Source organism: Schistocerca americana, chromosome 11, assembly GCF_021461395.2.
Source record: "Schistocerca americana isolate TAMUIC-IGC-003095 chromosome 11, iqSchAmer2.1, whole genome shotgun sequence".
NCBI classification, from domain to species: Eukaryota; Metazoa; Arthropoda; class Insecta; order Orthoptera; family Acrididae; genus Schistocerca; species Schistocerca americana.
In genome coordinates, this window is record NC_060129.1 from 23,371,604 (window position 1) to 23,391,277 (window position 19,674).

General features: G+C 40.9%; 1 protein-coding gene across 4 annotated transcripts in view; it reads right to left on the reverse strand.

Annotated features, from left to right (window-relative positions):
- Positions 1-19,674, reverse strand: part of LOC124553594 (zinc finger protein 436-like) — a 214,855-nt gene that overhangs the window by 103,505 nt on the left and 91,676 nt on the right. For 3 of the 4 annotated variants that reach the window (XM_047127450.1, XM_047127448.1, XM_047127447.1), the window contains 3 exons: positions 16,750-16,848; positions 9,713-9,778; positions 1,388-1,453 (listed from right to left, as the gene is read on the reverse strand). In XM_047127450.1, coding sequence (XP_046983406.1) covers positions 1,388-1,453; positions 9,713-9,778; positions 16,750-16,848 — 231 coding nt within the window. The remainder of the gene's footprint in view (positions 1-1,387; positions 1,454-9,712; positions 9,779-16,749; positions 16,849-19,674) is intronic. The other variant, XM_047127449.1, reaches the window with a different exon arrangement.

Consider the following 19,674-nt stretch of genomic DNA (forward strand, 5'->3'; position numbering starts at 1 on the left):
AAGTGCTGCAGATGTCTTGACTCGAGGTGAGTGATCGAATGTCTAAAATTTCTCAACAATTAAAAATTGAAGCTGAGGGCTGCGTCTCGAATTTCTTTTTCTGGGGCGAGTCTGTGTCGATATTTCATAAACTGACATTTCGTCTCTGGGTCATAATGGTGTACCCACGTTTCATCTACTGTCGCAATTGAATGGAGAAAGGCGTCACCTTCATTCTCGTAATGTGAGAGATGTTCCTGGCAAATTACAAGTCTGTGCACTTTCATTTCAGGAGTCAGCATCCGGGGTATCAATCGTGCACAGATCTTCCGATAGCTGAGCAAAGCAATAATGTGGCCCACACGTTCTTGTGAAATGCCGATTGTGCTTGCAATTTCTCTCTGAGTGATACAACAACAGTCCTGAATCAATCTGTCAAAATTTTGTTCATGATCCTCAGTTGTTGCTGTCACAGGATGTCCAACTCTTCGTTTGCCACGCAGGTGAGATGTTCCTGCCTCGACATCTTTAAACGTACTCATCCGACGGCGGACAGTACTCACATCGACACAATCACCGTGAACTGCTTTCATTCTCTGATGAACCTCCTGTGGGGTGACACCTTCTGCTGTCAACAATTCAATGACTGCATGTTGCTTAAATCACATTGACCGACCGTCTGCACAGGGTTCCACACTTTACACTGTAACAACACAACTATTCAATGCTGAGGCATCCCGCCAACTGGAGCTAGAGAGAAGAGGCTACAGAACAAGCGAGTACCTGCCGCATCCCGATGCTGCCAACTGTTGAAAGAGTTATGAAAGTGAAGGCATTACTTTTCAGTCAATCCTCAAATAAATGTTAACAAGTCTTTCCTGATGGCATTTTCTGGAGTGTAGCCTTGTATGGAAGTGAAACATTGACAATAAGCAGTTCAGACAAGAGAATAATCACTTTTGAAACATGGTACTACAGAAGAATCCTCAAGATTACATGGGTACATAAAATAACTAATGAAGTGGTACTGAATAGAAATGGGGAGAAAATGAAGTTATGGCACAATTAAGACTAAAAGAAGGATTCGGTTGATAGGACACATTCTAAGACATCAAGTGATCGCCAATTTAGTACTCGAGGAAAGAGTAGGGGGGTGTAAAAATTGTAGAGGGAGACCAAGAGATGAATACAGTAAGCAGATTTGGAAGAATGATGTAGGTTGCAGTAGTTATTCAGAGATGGGAGGCTTGCACAAGATAGAGTAGCACGGAGAGCTGCATCAAGCCAGTCTTCGGACAGAAAACAACAACAATAAACACAGTGAACTGTCAAATGTAGCAGTGTTAAGTGAAAGAGAACCCTGCTAAGGGCAATCAGAGCAAGAAGCAGGCGTATTTTGCCTTCCTACCTTTTGTCGCACATTGTAACTGACAACTTCAGGTTGCTCGCTTCTCACTGTTACACAGTTCAGCTCCTGTAACAAACAGAAATTTTGGTTCATGCTCATAAGCAGAGTAGCCAAGGTACAAAGTCTTCAATATGTTACTGATTTTTGTATGCTAACGAGTCAGATCCCACAACAGTGTCTCGTGTGATGTCAGCGAGCAATGCTCGCAGTTTACCTGACTGCAACAGGTAGTTACACTTCAAGTGAGACAGAGACCAGAAATAATGAGATGTACAGACATGATAAAAGTCATGGGATAGCACCTAAAATCATGCCAGACTTCCTTTTGCCAGCATAGTGCAGCAACTTGACATGGCATACAATCAAAAAGTTGTTGAAAGACCCCTGCAGAAATACTGAGCCATGTCGCTTCTATAGCTGTCGATAATTGCAAAAGTGTTGCCAGTGCAGGGTTTCGTGCACGAACTGACCTCTCAATTACGTCCAATAAACGTTCAGTGGGAATCATTTCAGGCGATCTGGGTGGCCAGATCAACACCTGAATTGTCCCGAATGTTCTACAAAGCAGTTGCGAACAATTGTGGCCCAGTGACACGGTGCAGTATCATCTATAAAAACTCTTATCTTTGCTTTGGAACATGAAATCAGTAAATGGCTGCAAAAGGTCTCCAAGCAGCTGAACATAACCGTTTCCCATTAACGATCAGTTCAGTTGGAACCACAGGACTCAGTCCATTCTGTATGACAACAGCCCAAACTATTACGGAGCCACCACCAGCTCGCACAGTGCCCCGTCGACAACTCGGGTCCACGGCTTCTCGGGGTCTCTGCCACACTCGAACCCCACCATTAGATATTAACAACAGAAATTGGGACTCGTCGGAAAAGGCTACAGTTTTCCATCCTCTAGGATACAACCGATACGGTCACGAGCCCGGAAGAGACGGTGAAGGTGACGTCGAGTTGCCGGCAAAGGCACTCGCATCGACCGTCTACTGCCGTGGCTCATTACATCAAATTTTGCCGCACTGCCCTAACAAATACGTTTATTCTTACATCCCAGATTGATTTTGGCAGTTGTTTCACACAGTGTCGCTCGTCTGTTAGCACTGACAACTCTACTCAAATGCTGCTGCTCTCCGTCATTAAGTGAAGGCCGTCGGCCACTGCCTTCTCCGCGGTGAGAGGTAATTCCTGCAATTTGGTATTCTCGGCACACTCTCGAAACTGCGGATGGCAGAATAGTAAATCCCCTAACGATTTCCAAATTGGAACATTCCACGCATCTAGCTCAAACTACCATTCCGTATTTGAAGTCCGTTAATCCCCACCGTGCGTCACACGAGTCACCCGAGTACAAGTGACAGCTCCACCACTGCCCTTTTACAATACTCCCACCATCTTTATATGTGGATATTGCTATCCCATTACTTTTGTCACCTCCGTGCACATTATTAACTGGACTAATTTTTTTATTCCACAGGCAAAACGTTATTCTGTTAGAGGCCAGCACGGATCCGGATACTGACATTGTGGGTAAAAGCCCATACCGATACTTATATTAGCAGTTTTATCTGCAGATACACTGATAGAAAAAATTACAACACCAAAAAATAAATAACGCAGAGTAATGAAATTTTGATGGTTGGTTGGTTGTTTTGGGGAAGGAGACCAGACAGCGTGGTCATCGGTCTCATCGGATTAGGGAAGGAAGTCGGCCGTGCCCTTTCAGAGGAACCATCCCGGCATTTGCCTGGAATGATTTAGGGAAATCACGGAAAACCTAAATCGGGATGGCCGGACGCGGGATTGAACCGTCGTCCTCCTGAATGCGAGTCCAGTGTCTAACCACTGAAATTTTGAGATTACAGTTAGCTAGGTAATATATTTAAGCAATTAACATTTCAGGATCACAGATTTATGTAATCGTGAGATAAGCCACTGCAAATGTGAAATGACAGTATATTAATAACCATTCTAACTGCCGTAATGTTGAACGCAAGCATGCAAACATACACACACTGTGTTGTACAGGTGCCGGATGTCAGTTTACGGGATGGAGTTCCGTGCCTGTTGCACTCGGTCAGTCAATACGAGGAAGGTTAATGCCGGTCGTGGAATACATCGCAGCTGTCGTCTGATGACGTCCCGTATGTGCTCGACTGGGGACATCTGGTGATCGAACTGGCCGAGGCAGTGTGTCGACACTCTGTAGAGCACGTAGGTTTACAAAAGCAGTACGTGGACGGACGTTATCCTAGTGGACAACCACCCCGGAATGCTATTCACGAATGGCAGTACGACAGGATGAATCATAAGATTCTTTGCGTTCATTCTTAGTCTATGGAATGTGAATTACGAGGTCACACACAAGAAGATGAAAATTCAGGGCAGAAACAAGACTAGCGTCAGAATTCCTCTGTATCTAACAGTTTAAAGTGCTTAACAATATTTCAGAATCCATGGATGTGGGCAAAAGACTTGCAGATAAGGACTCATAGATAAGGTGCAAAAATGGCTCTGAGCAGTATGGGACTTAACTTCTAAGGTCATCAGTCTCCTAGAACTTAGAACTACTTAAACCTAACTAACCTAAGGACATCACACACATCCATGCCCGAGGCAGGATTCGAACCTGCGACCGTAGTGGTCGGGCGGTTCCAGACTGTAGCGCCTTTAACCGCTTGGCCACCCCGGCCGGCTAGGTCCAAAGGCAATTTTTGTTTGTTTATGTTTAGTTTTGATTTTACTTTTAAATTTAATGAACTTTTAATTTTACATCACATGGTTTTGCAGAACAATCTGTACATTGCCCCATACTGATAACTTGTAACCTGCAACCAAATAATGTTAATGTCAATATTTTTTTCCTTTATGCTTCAACGTAATCTTGTTGTGGTAACTGACAGATTGTTCAACATCATACACAAATATTACACATATTTTACAGAATTTTGGTTTAACAAAAGCTTTTCACTTCACCGAAACACAGTGCAAAACATTGTCTTTGTGTACTCTAAAGCCGTTGATGTTCACTTGTTCTCAAGCAAGTTTGGCATTGAATTTGAATTTTGCTCTCTCTCTCTCTCTCTCTCTCTCTCTCTCTCTCTCTCTCTGTGTGTGTGTGTGTGTGTGTGTGTGTGTGTGATTTTTTTACCTGCTTGTATTGTCTTTTCTGTAAAGCTGTTTTGCTGTGTTAAATAGCATGCCTTTGCAGAGTGTAGTGTATTCATTGATAACTCGTTTGCCTTCTGCTACTGCCTTCTGTGTGTGGAAGCTTTCTTCTGTCAATTATGGGAAAGGCTGTAGCTGGATTTTGGTATTTCTGAATTTGTTTCTATTGTAGTTGGGCTGTGGTTGTGGGCTATAAGGTGGTCAGCAAATGTGCTACATGAGCTACTACTTTTTAGGGTTCTGAGGTGTTGTAAAGTTGTTGCAAACTTCCTGCATGTTTGACCAGTGTACACTGATTGACGTATGTTGCATGCGAGTTCACATATTCCACATCTGTTGAATTTATCTGCTTTTGTTTCCCATCTTCTGCACCTTTTCTGTTTTGTGGTGTCTGTCCTCTATTCTATTCCAAGTACGTGTTTCTTTAATGTGTTTTTCTATTCTGTGAACAATTTTGTTATTGTAGGGGAGTATGCGCCATTTAGTTTTGTGTGCGTGTCATTGCCCTGGTGTGTCTTGTATGTGGTCACTGTTTGTGTATTGTGTTCTTGCGTGTCATGTAAGGTCTCGTATAATGTGGCCTGTTCTCTCCTTTTTCATTTGCATATTTGTTGTTAAGTTTCTCTATTACATGGGTATGGTAATCATTTTCTGCTGCTATTTGTTTTATTGTGTTTCACTCCTGTGATTAGTTCTCTTTGCATACGGCTGTTCCATTTACTCTACGGTGCACGAATCTGAAGCTTGCTCAGTTATGTGTCAGCGAGTGTTTCAATAGATTGTGAATGGTGGCGCTCGTTGTCGTCAGTTTCCTGAATATTGTAAAGTCACGGTGTTATACCGGAACCAAGGTATCCCCTGAGGGCCGGCAACCCATATAACAACACAGAGGATGAGGTTGTCTATGCCCAAAGGCATACCCAAAAGCACCGTGGTAAACACCGGCTATTTACACACAAGATAATGGAAACGGACATTCCGACCACTACTTCCTGCAGGGGGAGCTCGAGCCACGACCTGCAGGAAGTATCACTACGCTGAAATCCGATTGGCTGGAGACAGCTATTTCGGGGCTAGAACCAGACCTGAAGTTCAGTTCACGCCGGATGCGGAGAGAAGTCTTCCGAAGTAAGAGTGATTTCAGGTGTGCCGCAGGGGAGTGTCGTAGGACCGTTGCTATTCACAATATACATAAATGACCTTGTGGATGACATTGGAAGTTCACTGAGGCTTTTTGCGGATGATGCTGTGGTATATCGAGAGGTTGTAACAAAGGAAAATTGTACTGAAATGCAGGAGGATCTGCAACGAATTGACGCATGGTGCAGGGAATGGCAATTGAATCTCAATGTAGACAAATGTAATGTGCTGCGAATACATAGAAAGAAAGATCCCTTATCATTTAGCTACAATATAGCAGATCAGCAACTGGAAGCAGTTAATTCCATAAATTATCTGGGAGTACGCATTAGGAGTGATTTAAAATGGAATGGTCATATAAAGTTGATCGTCAGTAAAGCAGATGCCAGACTAAGATTCATTGGAAGAATCCTAAGGAAATGCAATCTGAAAACAAAGGAAGTAGGTTACAGTACACTTGTTCACCCACTGCTCGAATACTGCTCAGCAGTGTGGGATCCGTACCAGATAGGGTCGATAGAAGAGATAGAGAAGATCCAACGGAGAGCAGCGCGCTTCGTTACAGGATCATTTAGTAATCGCCAAAGCGTTGCAGAGATGATAGATAAACTCCAGTGGAAGACTCTGCAGGAGAGACGCTCAGTAGCTCGGTACGGGCTTTTGTTGAAGTTTCAAGAACATACCTTCACCGAGGAGTCAAGCAGTATATTGCTCCCTCCTACGTATATCTCGTGAAGAGACCGTGAGGATAGAATCAGAGAGATTAGAGCCCACACAGAGGCATACCGACAATCCTTCTTTCCACAAATAATACGAGACTCGAATAGAAGGGAGAACCGATAGAGGTACTCAATGTACCCTCCACCACACACTGTCAGGTGGTTTGCGGAGTATGGATGTAGATGTAGATGCCGACCTCGTGTACTGCAATCGTCTAAGATTATGTCTTCGTCTCGGAATTGGACTATTACTAGTGTGTGAGTGTGTTACCACAAACCTTTGTGGAAAATAAGAAGTGAACTTTTGTTTGCCTCAATTAGGAGACTTTTTTTTTGTTATTGTTACCTTTCCTTTGTATGTTCAGTCATCAACCTGGTGAACATACAACAATCAAAGTTATGTTGTGAAAATTTGTGAATTGTCAGTCACGACACATGGGTTTTCTTTATTATTTGTATGACAAGATTTAGAAAATTGTCTCTATTTTCTCTTTTTGTTTCTAACACAAAATAAGTTTTTGAGTGTAAATTGTTCTTCTCACTGAGAAACTGTTCTATGTGGGTGCAGTTCATGAATCAGGCATATTATGTTATCTACATAATCTATTTTTTTTTTAATTTTTATTATGCATCTGAAGCTGTTGTTCTTTAAGGTGTTCAAGAAAATGTTGACTAGGAAGCCACTATCAGTAGTCTCATTGGCACAGCTTCATTTTGGCAATAACAGTCTCTGTTGAGCACAAACTAACTTTGTGCCCTTAGGGTCCGGAGCACGATTTCTGTTTCATTGATGGGTACATGTCTGGTGTGTTTCCTTGTCATTTTAACCCTTGTTAATGATGTTGGGTGTTTATTGACTGTCACGCAGGTGTACACTGATGTGACAGCAAAAGATATAAAGGCATGCTGCGTCTGGTAAGTCTATGTTCTTGACTCTGTCCATTAATTCAAGTTTGCTAGGTTGCTGTTGTTTTCACAAGTGTAGATTTCCTCCAGCAAGGCACGTGTATGTCGGGCTAGGTGCTGGTACGGAGCACTTCTGAAACTCATGACTGGTCTTTATAGAATATTTTCTGCACACAGTTTTGGTTAGGAAACTGGAGTGGTCCTTTGGATTTTTTGGTGTCATTCTTTTTATTTGGCCTTTCAGAATGTGTTTTTGATGTTTTTTCCAGTTTTTGTTGAATTTTTTTCTGTTATCTTGCTGCAAAATTAATGATCAATCTGTTGAAGTTGGTCTTCAGAAACTAGTGGCCCAACAGCAAGCTACCATGAAAAAAATGAGCAAACACTGAAAAACATAAAAAATACATTTTGATAGTGATATATGGCACGATTTGTTACAGTTTCATCAGGGCTAGTTGTTACAGTGTAACAGCCTGCCCCGTGTCATATGCAGTTTCGTATTATGTATTTTCCTCGTGAACTCAACATGAGAAGTTAAAAAAAGAAGACAGAGACACACAAAAAGAAATGGCAAAAGATGTAATGTCAAACTTCCAGCAATTTTTAAAAACAAAGCAGACTTCTCTTCAATACAGATATCTAATCACAAGTTAGAAAATAAACAACAAAAAATAATACAAAACTACAGTATTTTTATCAATGCTTAACAGGCTCCATTATGTGCAACAACTTACCCCACCCACTGTAACATCATGTCCCATTGGGCATGGCTGGAAATTGTGTCCAGTCAGTGATATTCCTGATTGCTGAGCATGAGGGAAAAACATGAGGTGAATCTATAATAATGGTCTTGCATCATAATGTATGTCACATTAAAATAGCTCTAAAACTTTCTTGTGCAAAAATCATTGAAGAACTACTCCCATTCTGCTCTACTTGGCATTTCCCCTCATGAAAGCAAGCACTGGCCAGCCAGTCTACCTCCTTTATAATTGGAAGATGAAGCCTCTTTCTTCCACATATAACAGACAGGTGTGAATATTACCAAAACATTACTTTAGTAAGTCTCAATCGTAAATTACTGACACAAATTATTTACAGGAGAATTGAAAAATCATACAACCCAACATAGGGGAGTGTGAGTTCCAGTCTGGGAGAAATTTATTAACACACAAGATAATACTGACCTTTCGGTTAACCTCACAACACAGGTTCCTTTATGGGATTTGTAGATTCTGAGAAAGATTTTAATACTGTTGGCTGAAAAAAACTAAATTCTTATGGCACCAGGGATAAAATTCAGAGAGCAAAGTGTTATTTACAACTTGTACAGAAACCAGAGTCAAGGAGTGCAAAAAGGAAGGGAGTGAGATTGGGTTTCAGACTTTGCCTGGTGGTATTCAATCTGTACACTGAATAAGCAGTACACAAATCTGTGGAGAAATGTGGAAAGGAAATTAAAGTTTAGGTAGAACAAATAAAAATTTGGCAGTTTGCCGACGACATTGTAATTCTGTCACAGAGAGGAAAGGACTTAGAAGGAATGGAATGGGCCATATCTTTAAAACTGATTACAAGATTACCAAAAAAAAGTAAAGCAAGGGTAACAGAATGCACTGGAATTAAACCAGGCAGTGCCGAGAGGATCAGATTATGAGATGAGGTTTGCTATTTGGACAGTAAAATAACTAATCGTGACAAAAGTAGCAAAACAAACACAATATAATATGTACACTGGCAACGATAAGAGAAGCATTTCTGAAGAAGACATATTTGTTAACATTGAATGTAGATTTAAATGTTAGGAAGCCTTTTCTGAAAGTATTTGTACAGAGTGCAGCCATGCACAGAAGCGATATGGGAATGACAAGCAGTTCAGACAAGAAGATAACAGAAGTTTCTGAATATATAAGAAAAATGCTGGAGATTAGATGGGTACATGAAAAAACTAATTAAGAGGTACTAAACAAACCTGGGGAGAAAATAAATTTATGGCACAATTTGACCAAAGAAAGGAATCAGTTGACAGAAAAGATGGTAAGGGATCAACAAATCATCAGGTTGCTAATTTCTCTTTTTTTTGGGGGGGGGTGGGGGGGGGGGGGATGTAGAGGCTGGAATATAAGTGGATGTAGGTGGCAACAGGTACATCAAGATGTAGAGGCTAGCACAGCATAGAGTAGCAAGGAGAGCTGCATTAAATGAGGCACTGGACTGAAAACGACAACAACTAACATAGTAAACTGTGAAACGTACCAGTGTTAAGTGAGAGAGATTCCTGCTAAGAGGAATGAGAGCATGCCTTTGTACCTTTTGCTGTCACATCAGTGTACACCCGCATGACAATCAATAAACAACCAACATCAGGCGCACGTTGCCTCCCTACCTTTTGTCGCACATCGTCACCGACGACATCGGGTTGCTCTCTCCTCACTCTTACACAGTTCGGCTCCTGCAACACAAACAGAAGCTTTGGTCCATACTCCTGAGAAGAGTAGCCCAGGCACAAAGTCTTTAATGTGTTATTCTTTTCTGTATGCTAGTATTAAATCACATCATGTAATAGTACCTGGCGTGCTCGTCAATGAGCAATGCTCACAATTTACATGACAGCAATGGACAGTTTTTTATTCCAAAGTGCTTTGGTACTAAGTGCCTTGCCTATTTCATCTTGAAATGTGCAGTAAAATGTTTTTCATTTAGTGCAGACCAGCAGCCATTTGTATAGCCATGCAGACTGTGGTGTCACCTCCAGACACCACACTTGCTAGGTGGTAGCCTTTACATCGGCCGCGGTCCGTTAGTATACGTCGGACCCGCGTGTCGCCACTATCAGTGATTGCAGACGAGCGCCGCCACACGGCAGGTCTAGAGAGACTTCCTAGCACTCGCCCCAGTTGTACAGCCGACTTTGCTAGCGATGGTTCACTGACAAAATATGCTCTCATTTGCCGAGACGATAGTTTAGCATAGCCTTCAGCTACGTCATTTGCTACGACCTAGCAAGGTGCCATTATCAGTTACTATTGATATTGATTCATGTACCGTCCAGACCGACGTTCACCATTAATGGATTAAAGTTAAGTATTCCACCAGCTACGTCCGTTTTTCTAAAGTCTAATTTCCTTGTCCTGTTCCAGACCTCACGCCAGGCTGCGTGAGCTACAACGCGTGCCTTTTGGCCTCCTCTAGTAACACGGTGTTGGCTCTCCTGCCAACCAAAACACAGACATCTGTCTTACTGTAGCTATGTTACAGTATTGCCTATTAAGCAAGATCTGAATGATGAAACAGAGCTCCCACCTGAACCTTGTGTGAGTTTATTAATTTCTTTTGTAAAAATATTTTAATTGGACTTAAACTAACGTTCAGGTACTGGCATCATTTATATATGTACTGTTCAGATTTTACATGTGAAACAGTCAGCCTTAAGTGTCTCTGGACTGGAGTGAGGCTAATAGTTCAAATCTGTCCACCAGTGTAACAAACCTTGGTCTGAGATAAGTTTTAACTGTTTGAAAAAATTTTGCACTGCTTGAATACGCTGCACACAGATAAATGGATGAAGTCAAAACGAAACTTTTCTAATTCAATGATCTTTACCCGTTGTCATGATACTGTGGTTTAAAGTTGAGCTGAACATAGGATTTAAAACTGTTCTTATGCGAATTGAAAGAACTGTAATGCTTTAAAGAGAACGAAATTAATAAAAAATGCATTCTTACAATAAAGTTGAAAACTCACTTTTAAACATCTATCCTCAGTCATATTTTATGTGCAAAAAAACTGTTTCTTTTTTTTTCCTTTTTTCCCCACATCACTTCTATGTTTCAGGGTCATGCAAATCAGATCAAATTTTGCAAGAAAGTAAAAAAATTCATGTAATTCACAGCCGTCCTGTTGGTTTTGTGAAAGCCTGTTGCCACAATATAAGCAACACGGTTCAAAAGACTACAAAAAGGTAATCTATACCAGACCAGTCATTGCCTGAATCAACAAAAGTCGACATCAGTTGCCAAGTTATGGCAGTATCATGTCAAAATTACAGTGAATAGAAGTTGGGAACCATAACTGAAAATGCTTCTATCATTGGAGGGGGAAAAAAAAGCCGAGTATGCCCTGAGCAAAGTTAGGATGTAAAAGAAGGGAACCAGCTTTTTTTAATAATCTGGCAGCTTCAAAGACATTTGAATCGAAACATCTTGACATATTCACACTTTTCTACTGTCCCAGGTGCAGTAAGCTCTGATAGCTGCAAACATTTGACACCTGCACCTTGCAATTTTTAGGCTGCAGTCCCTGATCCTGTGTCCAAAATTCAGAAGATTCGCCAGCTATAGAAAATAATATACAATATGAAATACCAGAAGTGCATAGATGTAATAGCTAAAAGAGTTTTTCTAGGGGGAATAAAATATCTGAGAGTGGATGCATTACATTGTGTTGTATTACACTACAAGCAAAAAAGCATGAATAAGCAAATGTTTTGATTTAAATGTCTTTGAAGCTGCAAGTTATGTTGAAAAGCTAGTTCACTTCTTTTACATCCCTAACTCTGCCCAGGACATATTTGCCTTTATGTGCTATAACAGGAGCTATTTTCTTTCTGGTAGTTGTATCGGCACATATATGCAGTAATTTTACTTTATGGATGAAATTTAACTACTCTCTACAAAAAAAAAGGAGAAGAAAAGTCTACGGTAAATATAAAGGAATAAAGCTTCTAAATAGTTCTTACAAACTCTACACAATAAATAGTGACAGTAAAATGAGAAAGATAGCTTATGCACTTGTAATAGAGGAATAAAATGGCTTTAGAAAGAGTTGATCTTGTAGTGACTGTGTTACCACTGAACTGCAGTAAATAGAGAAATGATGAGAATACAACCTGCACACTCACATCACATTCATAGAGTATGAAATGCTTTGAACACACTGAACAGTTGCAAGACTTGGAACATCATCAAAAATGAGGGTCTCAAAGACATTTAATACAAGTAATACAGAGTTTAAACAATGGAAAATCCGTGATGGAATGTAAAAATATTATGAAAAGGAAAGTTGCTACTCACCATATTGCAGAGATGTGCGTCGCAGATAGGCACAACAAAAAGACTGTCACAAATAAAGCTTTCGGCCATTAAGGGCTTCGCCAACAATAGATGACAGACTGTGTGTGTGTGTGTGTGTGTGTGTGTGTGCGTGCGCGCGTGCAACTGTTGTCTATTGTTGACGAAGGCCTTAATGGCCGAAAGCTTTATTTGTGACAGTCTTTTTGTTGTGTCCATCTGCTACTTAGCATCTCCGCTTTATGGTGGGTAGGAGCTTTCCTTTTCATAATATTAATACAGAAATTATGATAAATACAGAGAATGAGAAGACAGGGCCAACAAAGATCAACAGAGGAGTTTGACAAAGGTATAGCCTTTCACACACTCTACTCAATATATACCAAGGTGACATTCTTAGACCCTGGAAATGAGAAGTTAACCAATGTGTGAAGTTAATATCTGGGCACACACATAGTTAATCCATTCTCTACCAATATCCAAATAATTATTCACAACAAAGAAAACGACTTCCAGTTTGCAATACATCTCCTAAACGAAATAAGAAAGGACGTACATCTAACAATTTCAGTAAAAACTAAGTACAATGAAACTTCGATTTTACATTCTCTGAGCAATTCTATGCCATAAATTAGCAGCCCCTGTGAAAAATCCATAGGATTAAGACTAAAAATTCTCGAATTTAAGTTTCTTCCTAGTAAGGTTTATCTCGATTTTACGTTCTTATCCGATGTCTCGGTTGACTTTGTCCCATTTCCTGCCTGTTGACATTTGATGTGACCGAACGAGTTGTAAGTGCCACAAAAGACAGACTGTTCACACAGTGGGCGGTCGTGGAGTTAAGGGAATATTTTAGGCCATTGTGGAGAGGAGAGACATGAGAGAGGAAATGCTGGTGCAATGCAGGATCAGTTTTGCCCACATAACTTGCAATGTTTAGCTTCACTGCACAATTATGATGCAAATACTGCTAGGTTGCAGCAGCAACGGAGAAAGGGGACAGTCGGCGCGAAGAGTTCTAGACCGGACCAATACGTGACGAAGGGGTCCAGCCACCAGCTTCCCTCGTGCCACTTACAACTCAGTGTCATCTTTTTGCACGTATTTCGGATGTACTGTATCCAGCAACAATGTCGATCGTCAACCTTTAAATTCAAACACCGAGCTCCGAAGAACATGCTCGGTCAGAATCGGGGAAATGTAATACGAGATTAACGGCACCACAAAATGTACAGCTGCTAAAACTTTCATTTTAGAGGCTCTCACGAAATGATGAAACAGTATTTACACTGGTGACTGTGTAATGCAAGCCGGTGTAGTCGTGTAAATTAGGGACTTCACACTACTTTTTGCAGCTGTGATGTCACTAGTGAGCTTTCGACTATTGATTTTTGCAAGCACGTGTGAACTACCACAGTGTGTACTGTGGGCATTTCGCTTATTCATTTCCTTTGTGGAGTGTGTAGCACAGTATGCCGTTTCAAAGCAGTGACACATTGAAAATGTATCACAAAAATGTCACCCTTATCATTAAATACCAGTTAATAAAGCACCAAAGACACAAAGCTTCAAGAGAAATTATGATAACTGAGACGAGACAAAATTTATACGATTTATCTGTAGCATAAGAAATAACGTCATAGTCTACAGAGTTAGACATAGTAAGTTCGCATCCTTCTAACTTTTTTTCCACCTTAGCACTGTTAACACATTCTGGGACTTCGTTGTCAAAATAATACGAGTATGTTCTGCAATATTCGATCTGGTTTAACATTTCTGTCTGCTTAGAGAACAAAGGATGAAATAAATATTTGGCTGTCCATTTCAGAATATGTTGTGATTTCACAGATCATTTCTGGCTGCCCTCACAGTGCCACTACATCCTGCAAAAAGTTGTGTGAAATGTACTCAATCCTTCACACATAAAATGAGCTTGCCTGCTCCATGTCTACAAGCGACACACTAAAGTCACTGCACACGCGTCACCAGATTACGCTGCGCGGCCATTGGCTACAGAAGGGAAAGCCCCCCTCCCAGTTATATTCTGGCAACTTTCACTGTACTTCACAGTTGTCGGTTCGCTTTTTTCTGGGTGAGCACAAAGGAAAAATCTCTCAAGAACGCGTGTTTTGTCATACCACTCGTGGTCGTAGTATGTCGGAAAATAGCTAGATCACCTTGTATCCAGATGACAATTTCAAATTTTTGAGGAGTTTTTGCTTGCTGTTACACATCTGCCATTTTTTAATAACTGATGATATTCATTACACCAAATTATTGTATAAACATTGTATTGTACATTTAATTTCCTTCATTTATACAGGTTTTATACAATGTATTGGAGAGGATTAGGATTTTTAATCGAGTACACTAATTACAAATGTTTTTGCTTGTATTTTGGGGGTTTTAATGTTTTCCTTGAATCTGCATTTTGCCCAATTTTGCATTTTTTAGATATGGACTGCACAAAAACTTAAAATAGGACTTTCATTGTAATTTCCTTAAAAGGATAATTTTATAGTTCACTCAAAAGTGGTACTAGACAAACAGCCAATAAAACTGGTGTCACATCTTCAGGTGGCCAGGCTGTGATATTAGCAACGATCACAGAAACGGTGTTACTGATAAATGAAACAAGTATCATGTGATATGTGGCACAATACACAGAACACTGAGTCGCAAGACAGTGGAGGACACAGAGTTAAAATTTTACGAAGTAATGGCTATCACTACTCCAATATATGGGAGCAGATCTTGAACAATAACTAAAGAAGTCAAAAGAAGAACACATTGGCGGAAATGAGACATTTGAGGAAAGTTAAAGGGTGTAACCTCAGAGGTCAAATACAAAACCTATTGCAAGAGAAGAACTTACTTTATACTGTAACAATAATAAAGATAGAGGCAGGATCCATAAAATGGAAACAACAAATCAACACAATGGGGAAAAACAGATTAGACAAACAAGTATTCAGTTATAAAGCAATAGGAAAAAAACACACACACACACACACACACACACACACACACACACACACACACATATACAGAAAGAGAGAGAGAGAGAGAGAGAGAGAGAGAGAGAGAGAGAGAGAGAGAGAGAAGGCTTTGGTGTGGACAGAACTAGCTGTTAGCCTACTCCATGAAGTGAAGAAGAAAAAAAAGAAGTAGTTAAAGAACAGTGTCAATTTTACAATGTTCCTCTGCTTTTGCATTACAAATTATCAATGACAACAACAACAATTTCAACTATTAGTCTTTAAAGTCACAGTTTCTAAGTTGGCACTTAGACTCCCATGTTCTGATCGGCGGCAGCCGGGGAAACTTTGTGCTGTAGTGATTAGCACTATTAATAGTCTATGCACAAACAACATAATTGTTACACAAATGAAAAACATAATCAAATGCTAACAAACACAAAGGGGTAAGAGAGGGATGCTGTATCATCTGCATTTCTTCTTGGTGTAACAATTTTAATGGCCAGTAGTGTAATACAGACTGCCCTATTGTTCCGTGCATCGGTCGGCGGTGAATAAGAAAATTGTGAGAAAAAGAGCTGAGTTTCAGTGACAAAGCCACATTTCGTATGTGTGGAAAGGTGAACTGTCGAAAGGTGTGTCTGGCGCACAGTAACTTTGTGTGAAATTGAGGATCACATTTGTTATTCACCTAAACTTAATGTCTTTAGTGTGTCGTCTTCTGCAAATGCTTAGAGACAATTTTTCTTTGAGAAGAAAACTGTGCTTGGTTACGTGTACCTGGACATGCTGCAGCAGTGGCTTATGCCACAATTACACCAAGACAGAGGAGACTTAATTTTTGCAACAAGACAGTGCTTCACCACAGTTTCTTTCAGACATTCAAACACTGAACTGCCTCAGCAGACTGGATAGCATTCCCATCATGAATCTCCCTTCTTCAGCACCCCTACAGTCGCCGGACTCTGTGTAATATTTTTCTCATGGGGTTATGTCGAGGATCACATGTTCCTGCCTCCGTTGCCACTTAATTTGGAAGAGTTGCGAGGAATTAATGCAGTCACACTTTTAAGTGTGACATTTTGGGACGTGTACAACAAGAGATCGATCATCGTACTGAAGTTCGCGATGTCAGGACGGTGCCCATATTGAGCAGCTGTAATGTCAGTTGAAAACTTCGAACGATACTTTATCCCCTGACACATTTCTGTTTGCTGTACAGCTTTTACTTTTCACATACATGTCTTTGGAAACACCAGAGTTACTTACAAATAACTGTGTGCATTGTGGATGCACGTCTCTGAGGTGTCCACTGTCAACGATGATGGAGAGACTAAAATTAAAATGAAAATATGAAATATACATCAGTTTCCTACCTGTAGTTTTCCAGAGACACTGGTCTGTTCAGAATTTTCAGTCTCCTCCTGTTCCGAATTGTCACTGTCCTCCATCTTTATTGTCACACAATCCAATTCCTGTAACAACAACAAACACTTTCATTTAATTCCTGTGCAGAATGTCAGAGTGGCATAGAACTGGGACACATAGAACATTGATGTGTGCAAGTGCTACGTTTGTGAACTGTCTACGGTTAAGGTCAGTCATCGCATCCCACAAAGCGAGTCACACGAGACCGATAAAAAGCTCTTCTGAGAAAGGGTTGCAGTTGGGCATGTAAAAGGTAATCTGTAAAGGAACATGTAAAATTGTTATTTATGTAAAACGTCAGTTGTACTTATATTTCAATTGTTTATATTTACCTTCCTGATTAGTTATACAATTAGTTTTGCTGGAAAATAAAGTAATTAAAAGTTACAGCTAACTGGAGCCATGACAATGTCATATAATTGAAAAACATTATCAGCTACTGAGCTGCTGGGAAGATATTGTTGCTACTCATAAGGAAGCAGACATTCACAACTTTCTGAAGACATATTGAGGACTGTCTGAAATTAAGTAACTTACAAAATAAGTAACATTAATAGTTCAGACCCTCAAACTTCAGGTCGCCTATTTTACTTTAGTGACTGCAACATTCCAAACTTTGACAATATAATTTCATTGCTGTATCTTTCTTTAATTAGATAACACCTCTCACTAATTAGTTCAGTCAATAATTAATATTTCAAATAATTTTGAATCATAAAACATTTATTTCAAGACGGATGCCATACTCGTATATATGCAATTTCACATAAAGTGTAAGAATAATGTCTGATGTACTTTTGTCGATTACTAACGTGAAACATTTTTCGTACACCAAACAATAGTGAAGTTTTATAGTCCATGCAAAACAGTAAAATCTAACCAAGCAGAATATGAAGACATTAAGAGTTTCAGAAATCACATCACATTTTCACGCACGTCTTCGAATAGCTGCATCTCATCCCAAATCGCCAGTCTACGCCCGGAGATCATAAAAGTAGCACTGTAACGATGTCGGTTCGATCGAGAATCTGCGACCGGCAAGATCCCTGTTTCATTTAAAGTGTAATTCTGTACCATAAGATAACAAAAATGTGTGCCAAATACGTTTGAAAGTAATCTGAACCTCAGAAACGTCTTTGCATCTCAAAATCTTGGACGAGCGAGTAAATACACTTCCTAGGACTGTCGATATCTGCAAACTGGTTTTCCTCCGGATATGTCTGCAAAGGTTAGAGATGTGTAGAAGGTGCCCCAGACCTCGAACAAAAGTAATTTTTATTATTTAAATTTTACGAAGAGTTCACCTATTTTGTCCATCACCTTTCGGCTCACGTGACATAAAACAACCGCTTCGCAGTGGAATAGGGCGAACCGTCATCAGCAGAGCCGCACTGACAATCGAATCGTATCGGCAGAGCAGGTGACTGGTGAGTGTGAGGGTCCCAGCACTGCAACTGAAAAGTATCTCCCTCTCTTCTGTTCAGAGTCACCGCCAGTTCCTCCACCTTTAAAGTGTCCCTTCTCCTTCGAGGTGGGTCCACGGTTACCAGAGTTACCTTCTCTCGCCCTCCTGACAGTCCTCGCCTCGTAAACACGATGAGCAAATAGACTGGTACGCATTCTTTTTCTGAACCTGAACACTGTGTATTAATTACAAGCCGATACTGCTCTCCAATCCCGACTACATCTCCGGGGGGCACGTACAGATGGGTGACCTTTTAACTGTATAACATATAAACTACGAGGGCAGTTCAATAAGTAATGCAACACATTTTTTTTTCTCGGCCAATTTTGGTTGAAAAAACCGGAAATTTCTTGTGGAATATTTTCAAACATTCCCGCTTCGTCTCGTATAGTTTCATTGACTTCCGACAGCTGGCAGCGCTGTACGGAACTGTTAAAATGGCGTCTGTAACGGATGTGCGTTGCAAACGACGGGCAGTGATCGAGTTTCTTTTGGCGGAAAACCAGGGCATCTCAGATATTCGTAGGCGCTTGCAGAATGTCTACGGTGATCTGGCAGTGGACAAAAGCACGGTGAGTCGTTGGGCAAAGCGTGTGTCATCATCGCCGCAAGGTCAAGCGAGACTGTCTGACCTCCCGCGTGCGGGCCGGCTGTGCACAGCTGTGACTCCTGCAATGTCGGAGCGTTCGAACACACTCGTTCGAGATGATCGACGGATCACCGTCAAACAACTCGGTGCTCAACTTGACATTTCTGTTGGTAGTGCTGTCACAATTGTTCACCAGTTGGGATATTCAAAGGTTTGTTCCCGCTGGGTCCCTCGTTGTCTAACCGAACACCGTAAAGAGCAAAGGAGAACCATCTGTGCGGAATTGCTTGCTCGTTATGTGGCTGAGGGTGACAATTTCTTGTCAAAGATTGTTACAGGCGATGAAACATGGGTTCATCACTTTGAACCTGAAACAAAAGAGCAATCAATGGAGTGGCGCCACATCCACTCCCCTACCAAGAAAAAGTTTAAAGCCATACCGTCAGCCGGTAAAGTCATGGTTACAGTCTTCTGGGACGCTGAAGGGGTTATTCTGTTCGATGTCCTTCCCCATGGTCAAATGATCAACTCTGAAGTGTATTGTGCTACTCTTCAGAAATTGAAGAAACGACTTCAGCGTGTTCGTAGGCACAAAAATCTGAACGAACTTCTCCTTCTTCATGACAACGCAAGACCTCACACAAGTCTTCACACCCGAGAGGAGCTCACAAAACTTCAGTGGACTGTTCTTCCTCATGCACCCAACAGCCCTGATCTCGCACCGTTGGATTTCCATATGTTTGGCCCAATGAAGGACGCAATCTGTGGGAGGCACTACGCGGATGATGAAGAAGTTATTGATGTAGTACGACATTGGCT